This window comes from Mesoplodon bidens (genome assembly GCF_964165515.1).
Source record: "Mesoplodon bidens genome assembly, chromosome: 1".
Lineage (NCBI taxonomy): Eukaryota > Metazoa > Chordata > Mammalia > Artiodactyla > Ziphiidae > Mesoplodon > Mesoplodon bidens.
In genome coordinates, this window is record NC_138176.1 from 200,039,848 (window position 1) to 200,052,018 (window position 12,171).

Consider the following 12,171-nt stretch of genomic DNA (forward strand, 5'->3'; position numbering starts at 1 on the left):
GATCTCCCTGTGCTATGTGGCTGTTTCCCACTAGCTATCTATTTTACGTTTTGTAGTGTATATATGTCCATGCCACTCTCTCACTTTGTCCCAGCTTACCCTTACCCCTCGCCGCATCCTCTATTGTTTCAACAAACCCTGGGGGCAACTTGCTCAAAAGTCTGCTCAAATTACATTCAGGGTTTTTTGCAGAGGCAGTTTCTGATGTTCACCTTTGCGATTTGCTCTGAAACCAGGAGGGCTCTTCTTAGCTGTGTCTTTCTCTGATTCTCTCTAGTAAACTTATTGGCCTACAATTTACCTTGTAAACTTTTTTTTTTAGGAAGAGTCTGTTAAACAAATAATTTCTTTATTAATACAAACTATTAATACATACCAACAAACTATAAAGTGCTAAGAAATTTAAATATCTAAGTTATAGCAAACTGCTGGCAATTCAACATCCAGGGTCAACAGAATGCCTGAGGGAGACTGCAACAGATGAGGCATCCATGGTGGAGGAGGCATCTTCAGAGGTGAAGGGGTCCAGGTGTAACAGCTTTTCAAGTTCCCTTACCTCACTGAGGGTCATGAGAGGAACTCCAAGGGGAGGTATGTGATCTGGTGCTCCTCAGGCAGGTCAAAACTCTCAAAATCTAGTGGATTGAAGGGAAAGAATTTTTGTTTCTAGATAAGTGTCATTTGAGGTAGGAAAGGAGCTTTTTGCTTTAATGATCTTCTCAGTCATCTTTTTGGGAGAGAAGTTTGTCTATTTGTGTTTGAGGGATCCATTAGTCTTTACTGACTTTTCTGTAGGCTTGTTGACCATTCCCAAAGGCCTTTCTTGCAGCTTTAGGTAACGTCATGGAGCATCAAATATGTTGTCAACATGTGGTGTTGAAACCTGAAGTCTCCCATCTAAAGTTTACTGCAGACCCAGACCTCAGCTTCACCTTGTAAGTTGTAAGTGGGACTACCAGCCCTCACTAAATTGCTTACAATTCACAACTTCATTATTATTATTATTATTTTTTCCGGTACGTGGGCCTCTCACTGTTGTGGCCTCTCCCATTGTGGAGCACAGGCTCCGGACGCGCAGGCTCAGCAGCCATGGCTCACGGGTCCAGCCGCTCCGTGGCATGTGGGATCTTCCCGGACCGGGGCACGAACCCGTGTCCCCTGCATCGGCAGGCAGACTCTCAACCACTGTGCCACCAGGGAAACCCATATCTTCATTGTTTTTAAGAGTGCTCTTTAACCTCAATTTCCTCACACTCTGTTTCAAACAAAGTCAGTTCTTTTGTGGGTGATTTTGGAGTTATATCTGTTCTTATGGCCTCCTTCTCCTCGTGTGCCAAATATGTGGTTACTCTCTGGAACTGGGGGTGGGGACAGTAACTCACCTTTCTTGAAGTGACACTAGGCTGGTGGTATGGTCTCTAGTGTTCTTGATTTTTTTCTCCTTGCCTGAAACTCCAACTTGCAAGTAAGTTGGGCCAGCATTGATCAAGGTCCCAGTATTTTCAGCTTGCCTAGATTAGGGTAGATTCTCTGCCCTATGAGCGGGCTCCTATGGACATTCAGTTCTTTTGTTCAATATATCAGACAATATCCATTTTATAATATGTAACTTATGTTGTATAGTAATTTTGTCCAGCATGGTCAAGAGTTTAGTCTCTACTTGCAGCCAGTAGCAAAGAAGAAATTACTTTTCATCTAAAGAATATTTTTCTGGCCCTATATAACATCTATATACTCAAAAACCCAGTAGGACTTATCAGAGGCTCTTCTAATACCACCTTATACTGAAACCCAGTTCTTTTATGAATCAAATGAATACCTATCTCATTCTCAATAATGCTTATTTAAGATCTTTTCCAATGATATTAAGCTCTGAAATTTAAATGTGCTTACCATAAGGTCTATATGTTACTGTCCCTCATACCTAGATATATTCTACACACTTCCCATAATATAACTTTTCCCACAGTCCCTTGTGTTATGTGTATTTCTCCTAGACTTGGACTATTCAACATAATTTGACAGCTTTTACAAGTTAAAAGAATACATAGTAATAATAGGTCTTATGAAAAAAAAATCCTAAGAGGGTTTAAAGCAGTAAATATTTTAAAGAACAAAAATTGAGCCTAGACATTTTCTGAGAGAATTCAAAAATACAATTTCTAAATAACATACTTCAGCATTTCAAGCATAATAAGTACATGTATTTATTTTTCTATTATAATTTTCTTTAAACAGTGTAACTTTTTAGGATGATGGTACTCAGTCCAAATAATTATAACTAATATTAACAAAATTAGAAACTGAGCTAATAATGGAAGGAGACGTTGAATATAGTTGGTAACATAGTGAAAAATTTATGCACAATACCTACGAATAAGATAAATCAAAGGCATATTATTTCATGTTGGATGTTGGGGTAAGCATAAATTCATCACACAGTTAATAGATATTTAAATAAAGTTGTAGATATTTTCAGCAATGAACGGTATACTTCTGATTTGATGAATTAATCTCAAAACATACATGCAGATTATCCCCAAATACACTGATATTTTGGGGGGATAATATAGATGCAACATCTTTTATTTATTTCATATAAACATGCTTCTTGGGACAAGGTTAATATAAAATGGACAATCTGCCTCTATAAACAACTAAAATATAATGTATATTAATTTAGAGTTTAATTATATATGAAAGGGGTTAATCTTTAACATAACAAACATCATGTTTACAAAACCAATTACATTTAATTTGAGATGGCAAATGTTTAAAAGACACCATCTATCCAAATGTTCATTATGTCTATTAACTCTAATACTTTAGAGAATTAGAGAATATTAAATAGAAAACACCTGCCTGACTAGTGTTCCTTTCAGTTATCACAGTTTAATAACATTTAAGGCATACATTTTTGCCAGAATGATTTGAGATTCTCAGGAAGTTAAACATAAGCTCTACAGAGACCAAAAACTAGTGTGAGTCCAATTAAACTAGTAATCCAATCATCTCCCATATGTTTAGTTACTGCCTAATATGTGCCCACCACATACAAGTCCGTTGTGGTTTGCTCTCCTTGCTCTCATTTGGTTGCATAATGTGTGTGTGTCAGATAGGGTTACATAGATAATAAACAGAAAATAAATTGTATAGCATATTAGATATCAATTCAATTATGGAAATGAATATCAACAAATGTGATAGCCACATTCTGGAAATTCTGGAAATTTTAAATAGGGTATTCAGAAAATCTCACTGGCAAGCAGCCCTCTGAAGAGACATGGCCTGTGAGCCATGGCTGCTGAGCCTGCGCGTCCGGAGCCTGTGTTCCGCAACGGGAGAGGCCACAAGACTGAGAGGCCCGCGTACCGCAAAAAAAAAAAAAAAAAAAAAAAATACGGACTAACAAATCACGCTCATATGTTAAGATTTAGTCTTCTCAGAGGATGGGGAAGGTTACCGTGACTCAAGTCTACAATCGTGAATTTCTATAGCATGATTTTCAGAACATATTTCTGTGCATGAAGATTCCAAGGGGAGATAAATGATATTAGAGTGTGTTTGGAAGAAAAGTGAAAATAGGCTTTTGATAAGGTGCTGCTTTTTTTCTCTTTACCCATTCACACAGGAACTGCTAAATGGTAGATGTATGGACAAGTGAAATTAGAAGTGGCCCCCTTATGAGTTCGTAAGGTTGTAACATTGGGGTGTACATTTTCATACTATTTTAGAATTGTATTAATTTTCATGATAGCCATATTGTTCCTAATTTTTTTCTCACTTTTAAAATATACATAATATGACAAGCTGTCAGATATGATTAAACATATCGTTTCATCATGTAAAATCTAAAATACTTAATGTAAAATCCAGTCAAGTTCACTTATTTTTTAAAAGAAAACCCTGTGAAGAACTTTTGTGTGGGAGTTTTAAAGGTGATAAGGTTCTAAAATTGCACTTTTTAAAAAGTGCTTTTACTTTACTTTTATATCATTAAACAGGAGGTGGAATAATGCCTGAAAATTGTATTGGTTTGCTACATAAACATGATGACACTACTCTGGAAATATATTCCATGTCCAGTGTTATCTAATTTGTCTTTTATCTAAATCCTCCTTCTCACACCCAAATCTGCTTCTCTTTCATGACTTTCTTATTTTTACCACTGATGTCCTATTTGAGACCTGCTGATTTGTTTCTTTTTATCATACACACTTATTCAGTTGCCATCTCAAGTCTGGTTCCTTAACACGCCCTGCCTTGTAATATATACTTTCAATTTAATTGTCATATATTAAAGATCACAAACTTACTTTTTTTGCAGTAGCCTCCCAAATGATACCTCTTTCCCTAATTTCCCTTCAGTCAAATCTTCATTCTATTAGAAAATAATGAATGTTGAAAGTGTTGTTTTCACTGTTATTTCTCTTTTTAAAAATTATTGCTGAGTTCCTACTGTCTGGATTAAGTCTAAACTCTTTAAATTCTTTTCATTCTTCACTTCCCTCCCTCTAAAATCTGATCATAACCCGTTTTTCTTGAGTTATGGGTATCACCTTCTTTACATAAATATTTACTTTTTCTAGTCAGTTTTGCTCAAGGACCTCTCCACATCCTATTTCTGTTCTTGGTTTCACGCCTTTTCTTACTTCATGCCCTTCATTGCTATCACAAAATTATCACCAGATAATTTGCAAGAAAATCAGATTATTATTTTTTTTTGCTATCACTTCACTATTTTCTCTTGCCTATTAGAAATCTACTCTTTGAAGTTATAGCTTCTTTTTATTTTATTTTTTATTTATTTTTTATTTATTTATTTATTTTTTTTTTTGCGGTATGCGGGCCTCTCACTGTTGTGGCCTCTCCCGTTGCGGAGCACAGGCTCCGGATGCGCAGGCCCAGCGGCCATGGCTCACGGGCCCAGCCGCTCCGCGGCATATGGGATCCTCCCAGACCGGGGCACGAACCCGTATCCCCTGCATCGGCAGGCGGACTCTCAACCACTGCGCCACCAGGGAGGCCCTATAGCTTCTTTTTAGAGCGATGGCCTTATCATTTTTATCTTGGTTTTTCTTAACGTTCAGTTTTTACACATACCCACATTATTGATGAGATCATTATTTTCAACACACTTTTATCAAGATGTGTATAGAGTAATGCTGATGCCCTGTATGCCAGCTCTTATTCTGTTGAAGAAAGAATTATCTACTTTAGAAAATATTATATTATTGCATTTCCTTCTTTTTTAAAAGAATCACAAATGTCAATATTTTAAATATTTCATTGTTAAAAAAGAGGGCTCAGTATTTGTGTGGTTGAAAGTGTAAGGACGTTGAAAGGAAAGGATTTGAGTCTACTTTTATGTTCCATTCTGATACTCATTTCTTTAACACACAAGAAGGGATTCTAAAGACATAGACACCTTAAAAGGATAAATATCTTGCTTTACACATGAATATGAAGGCATAGAGCAACTTAGAATTGATATAATAAAGCTAAATTGTCATTCCTTGATTGGTCTCACTTTACCTGCCCTCTACCCCAACCCATCACTTTAAAATAATGCAGAACAGTAGACTATGTTTGAAGTACAGGGAGGAAAACAAAGCAAAACATGGGCATTTGCATTAAAACACTGACTGAACTCTCAAGAGTTAAAATGTAAGAGGTTTATTCTCCTTTTATCAAGCAATGTCTACAGACAGAGCATCCACATGGTGTAGGCTACCAAAGAAGGATATATGAGACAGACTTAACATTAAATCATTAGGTCACAGACACTTTATGTGGATCATGATTACAAAGGAGAAAATTGCTAAAAAGGAAAACAGATAAGTAGAAACATAAGCTGATTTCTGTTGTTTATTAAATCTACCTCCCATAATGCTTCTTTAAGCTAAGAAGTAATCTACTGTATCACACAGTTCAGGATGCTATATACACATAAGATATTACACACTATAAAATTTCAGGTTTCTAAGCAGTTTCACAGAATTTAAACTTGAGTAAAATTTGTATTTGAAAAAGACCTTATTGGATTACCTTCAGGAAATGGAGGTCATTTCGACAGCTCATTAGCATTTTTAGCAACAATAAAACAAAAATAAGTAAAAAGATTCTCCAAACATGTAAGCTATTACTTTAAGCCTGGATAATTATCTGCTTATTTTAATAAACCAACTTGCTAGTTTTAATCTACTTCTACCAGCCTTTTCTTTGCCCTGAAAAAGGAAAGCAATAATTTTTACTTCTATGCAGTGTCTCAAATAAGAGGATTAGTCAGGTTTCAAACTACGGCACATAGTGAGAGAGTTGTTTAAGAATTCTGTAGGAGTCAAACAGAAGTCATTTAGGAAAGTTATTAAGGAATGAAGTCCTGTGATGGGTTACATTTAAATAGCAAAGGCAATGGAGAAGTACATCTTTCCTCACCACTGTGGTGCTATCCCCTAATTCCCAATTTCGGTTACTAATTCTCCTAAACCACTAATACTCATCAGTTCTCTAGCCAGTTTTCTCTCCCTGTTATTAATTTCCCAACATGTGGTTTACTCTAAGCAGACACAAATAATGCTTCTGTTTTAGAAATGGAAGCTCCTGCTGATGCAACACTGGGCTACATGAAAAGAAAAACTCTATTCCACTAATAATAGACATTTGAAGGAGTTGACATCCCAAACTTGCATTAAAAATATAATGCACTCTAGTGATTGAAAGCAAAATGAGTTGAGAATACATTGCAAACATTTCACCATAATTATTTTCCTCTTTTCCTCCCCATTTTCCATAGCATGCTGCAGATTATACAGTGAGTGTCAGAGTTTGTCACCTGTGTACAACCTTAGGCCAACTTATGCCTTCAAACGACATTTCATTGAGGGTTAGACAGATGGCTGAAGACTGGGCTTGTTGCAAGAGATATTCAACTTTTCTCTTTTAAATGACAAGAAATTTGCAGTGATGTGGGCGGTCAGTATGCAGCTTTTAGCCTTCCTTTTCTTCTTGTGACATTCCCTTCAAGGCACAAAAGATTATAAACAGTGGATGGGACAGAATATTCTGAATTAAGAATTTTAAGGTTCCATAACACCTTTCATTTCTGATGTAAGCATACCAAAAAGACAGAGAGAAAAATAGATAAATCACCCTCAAAATGAAATGATGCTTACAATCATTTCAAATTCCCTGCAGTTGAGTTATTTGTAAGTATTTAAATTCCTATTTTATTGGCTTAAAACATAACTATAGATCTGATTCTTGTAATTGATGTATAATAGCTTCTCATTAAATACTGTGTTAAATATTTCTAATCAACCAATATTACTAATTGTGTATTTCTTTGCCAAAAAAAGAAAAAAATCTATTTTATTTGGGCCACCCAAGTAACTTATGTTTGCCTAGGATACAAACTTGAAAAGTTAAGCAATGTAAGTTGTAAATTTAAACCATGGATTAAGTGCAGTGTACTGGAAAACTCTTCCTTTAATCATTGTTTAATAGGGCTCCTAGGCATCTCCAACCCAGACGACTGTATTTCCTTGCTCAACTTCAGTGATCTCACAGTTTAACTTATTGAGTCGTCCATCTAGTATAAAGAGAGAGTCCTTGGAAGGGGTCATCAGATATTGACCAAACAAGCCACTGTCCTGGATTTGCCTGTTCTTCCCGTTCCAAGGCCATTCCTCTGACTTGAGTGGTTCCTTAAGACTCTTTATCATCTTCACCTTCCCAGAGGCGAGCTCCACAAAGAGCACATCAGTCTGTGTGCTTGAACTACCGTAGATGTTGTACTGATGGGCTTCTGTAAAGGATGGCTGAAAGGCCACGTCAGATATGTGCAGGTTTGTGTGAATATCAAAAGCCTCTTGTATTTCTCCTTGGATGGTGATGTACTGGACCCTCACAAGACCTTTCACGTCACTGATGCTGACGACATAGTGTCCGTCTGGAGAGACATACGGAGTGCCTGTCACATCACTGTTGAACCCAATGACCGAGTCAGTTACACTGTCTACCAAGAGCTGTGGGGGAACCGCCCCAGTGCCATTGGGTTTACAGCCAACAAAATAATATCCTCCCAAGTGTGTATACGCCAGCGACTGAGGGACACACTTATAGTCCTTCAAGTTAATGGTCTTGACGTATGACATAGTTTCAAGATCAGTCTTTTGTAGTACAGCTTCATCTTTATGAAGAATAAATCCAAACCTGCAAAGATGAAACCAAAGTTAGACAGGAAACTCTGGGGTGGTCACCAGAAGAAAATGCACTGTGGGCAGGTGGAAAGGGCCATCACAGCCCAGGCATGAATTGTCAGGCTATGCAGCAACTGGTGGCCCAATGGTGTTAGAATTAACTTTAAATCTTGCTGCCCTCCTCTTTTCTCTAGGTCATCCTTTCATTACAGCCGAACAGTTATAGCTCATGCTGTAGAAAGCAAAATAATTAAAAGTGATATATCTAGTTAATTGGAACAACACATCTTATTTTTACTCTAGAGGGTCAAAAAGTAAACATTATTTTGCATGTCTCTAAACCTACTGATATTGAATCAACTTTGTTTACTGCTAGAAAGCCAGCAAGAATAAAAGCCTTGAGTATATATCACTTTCACTCACTTCATTTACTTCCTATATTGTTTATGACCTTCAAATAAATCTGACAGTCATCACTATTTAGATAATTATCCCCATTTTTCTCATTTTAAGCTGCCTCTCTACCCTAATAGGTGTAGATTTTTTTTCGGGAGGGGTATAAAACTATTTTCCTTCTCTTTATTACATTTAGGATCATCTTGATTAACTACCTTTATGCTTTTAACATTTATTTTATTATAAATTTCAAATACAAGTTAAATTTTTCATCCTTGCCAAGCAAATACTATTATAATTTTTAATGATACACCTGCATTGTATCGGTTATTTTACATTGAACAATGATGAACTTTGGAGATTTATAGCATTTTTCTATTAAATTCAATTAAAAAAATAAATATATTTTAAAATATGTTTTGGTGACCTCTTTGATAACTTCAGTGCTTTTGGTCCTGAATGCTAGCTGTAAATTATCAAAAGTCCCTGTGACGAGGGTAAATATATTTTGTGGGGTTTTTTGTTTGGTTGGTTTTTTGCAGGGTATAAATACAGTTTGAAACACTGACCCATAACATCAGTGGCTTCCTAGCAAAAATAAGTAGGTTAAATAAGATAAAATGAGATAGAAACTACTATACACAATTATATCCAAAATGCACATTGGACAACAGAATTGTAAAGGACTTTTATTTTGTTTTTGTTAATAATATTGATTAAAACACGTCCTAATATTTCCAAAAATTCCTTAAAAATAAAGATCAGAAAAGTATTGTTATGTTACATTGACTGTACTCCTAAATGAAAAGAAATTAAGATGACTTTACTGTGAGTATTAAAACAAAGCAAAACAAAACACACTATAAAGAGTCATTTTTATTGTCACCTGTGCAATTCATTTTCAGTATACTAATTCTTACACAAAGTTTAATTTTTGTAAAAAAATTACCATTTCCACACATAATACAGAAATATGGTGCATTCAGTGTAATAATCCCTAAAATTTTTAATATAATCACATGGCAAACTCAAAATATAAATAAACACAGATCTTTAATATCATAGAAAAAATAAGGTGAATGTTTTCAAAGAATCAGTCTTGTATTATGTAAGGCATGAAGTACATAAGCACAAACATTTTACTAAAATAGACATAAGACTGCAACTGATTCTATGTTATTGCATTACATAGACTTAGGAAACTATATTATAACTTTAGATATATTTGAACATTTGTCAAGAGACTGCTGTCACCGGAGAGAGTACAAATTCTTCTATACAAAATAAAATCTACCATGTATACCTACTCCTTTAAAAAGATATCTTAAATATTTACTGAACAACCACTAAACCCAAAGAACTGGGAATATATTGGAGGTGAACATAACTTGCCCTGCTTTCAATTAGTCTAGAAATTTTGAGTGAATTGAAAAACTGTTAGTGATTAATGCCTAATTATAGTATTCTGCAACACTATTACTTAGTAACTATTACTTTATATATATATATATTTGAAATGGAATAAAGTAATCATTTTGAAAGTAATATTTCTATTGTATTTCAAAATGACATGCAACCTTCCTGGTTGACTTACGGGATCTTTATTTTTTCTTGTGTCCCTGATAACTGTGCTTGTGTCCTTTCAATAAACAAAGCTCATACAATACCTATTCAGGATACAATTTCAGTCCTGATTACAATGGTATGAAGAGAACTTTTTAACAATCACTTCTAAATTCTCCCATTAAAATATGAATACCTAGTGCAGGTTTTAAATACTACCTGAATGTTAAAGAATAAGCAAACAAACAAACAAAAAGCCCTCAAACTGAAAACTGAGTCTCATTATTTTTGTGTTATTGGCATCAAAAATATCATAAAATCCTAATTATCACTACCTACTGTCATACTTGTCTTAATAAATAATGAACTTGGGCTACTGGAAAGGGATGTACTTCCATTCATTGACAGTCATTAAGGACATGTCAGTGTGGAGATGTATCATTGTGTCTGGTGTCATTTATGGAATTGTTAATTATGATGGAAGATACTGTCTTTTTTTTGTTATATATAGTATAATTGGCCAGAGGCAAAAGCAGTAATTTGCACATTTAATAAAAGCCATAAACCAGTCAAGTCTTGGCATTTCAATTCTCCTCTTAACCTGGGGTCTTCTGCTCCCTTTAGACAATGGTCTTTGAATGTTAAAGAGGAAGAAGGAGACAGGCTCTAACCACTCATGAACTAGTTTAACTCCGATACTGAAGAATGCACTCAAGTTTCCTGTGATACAATCCAGCCTCTTTTGGAGGTAAATACAATTTTTAAAAAATGGTTCCATTAAAAATGCAAAAGCCCCATGTGGGGCAATAAAATTACATCCCTTTGGCATCCATACTGTATGCTCCTTTAGGACTAGAGATCTAGCTACATAAGCAGATGCATTGAGAAAGCCTTCAATTTTTCACTACTGATTTATAGGTAGGAAGTGGTGTCTCTAATTCAAAATTTCCCCCAGTACAGATTGATATTCTGAAGTCTCCCACTGTTCATTAGTCTGTGATTAATATTTACAAAGCTCTCAACTTTCATGCCTGTTTAGTATAATAAAATCCTGCATAGCACTAGGCCCAACATAGTTTGTCTAATATTTGTCAGAATGTGTGTAGGAAGTTGCAGACTATGAGAAATGAGAGAGTTAAAACTTATTCTTGAAACGACTTCGTGTATTTGGGAAATAAAGTCACTAGGAAATTGTAACCTCTCGGCACGGCATTGTGTGGATTTGTTGCCAGATTTGGTGAGGCGAGTGAGAACCTTCTTTTTTTATCAAATTATTTTTTTCTGAGTGTTTAATCAATCTAGTTCATTATAAATTTTATAAAAAGATTCAACTTTAATTACTGTTTTTATGCTTTAAAGTGAGGTCATGAGGTGATTCACATTCAGAGAACTTGTTTGGATGAAGTGTTTTCAATCTGAGCTGATTTAGTTTCATGACCCAGTTTTTCAATATAATAGATATGTGACCTCATATAAAGTTCTTGACTCATATAAAGTCCTTGACTTCCATGAGTTTCAGTTTCCTCATCAGCAGGAAGAGGATAAAAGTACCTTGAATGAGAATAAATGAGTGTTTATTACCAGTAAAATAGTATATTCTCGACAAATAGAACTTGTCCATGCTTTATACGTTAAGTAGCATCATTTTCCCATTATGTATCAAATATAATATTTCCTATGGGACAACAGACTATTATAATCCATGGATGGAAAAACAAAAACAAATGATTAATTTTTTTGTATAGCCAGTATTCCCACGTTAAAAATAAGCATACGGTATTACCCAAATGTGATGAGATTTATCCATTTGTGAATTCAACAGTGATCACTTTTTAAAAAATTAATTAATTAATTAATTAATTTTTGGCTGTGTTGGGTCTTCGTTTCTGTGCGAGGGCTTTCTCTAGTTGGGGCAAGCGGGGGCCACTCTTTTTTTTTTTTTGTGGTATGTGGGCCTCTCACTGTTGTGGCCTCTCCCGTTGCGGAGCACAGGCTCCGGACACGCAGGCTC

The 12,171-nt window shown here is 35.2% G+C and overlaps 1 protein-coding gene and 1 pseudogene across 4 annotated transcripts in view; both read right to left on the reverse strand.

The window, feature by feature from the left end:
* Positions 1-402: 402 nt before the first annotated feature.
* On the reverse strand, positions 403-1,482 carry LOC308605059 (securin-like; annotated as a pseudogene). Its single transcript has 2 exons — positions 1,447-1,482; positions 403-932 (listed from the first exon to the last, which is right to left on the reverse strand). The product of its transcript is annotated as a securin-like (transcript).
* A 6,029-nt stretch (positions 1,483-7,511) lies between these two features.
* The window catches only part of FSTL5 (follistatin like 5), a gene marked incomplete at both ends in the record, with an annotated part of 533,648 nt that continues 528,988 nt past the window's right edge, over positions 7,512-12,171 (reverse strand). For all 3 annotated transcript variants that reach the window (XM_081250998.1, XM_081250997.1, XM_081250996.1), the window contains one exon: positions 7,512-8,214. In XM_081250998.1, coding sequence (XP_081107124.1) covers positions 7,512-8,214 — 703 coding nt within the window. The remainder of the gene's footprint in view (positions 8,215-12,171) is intronic.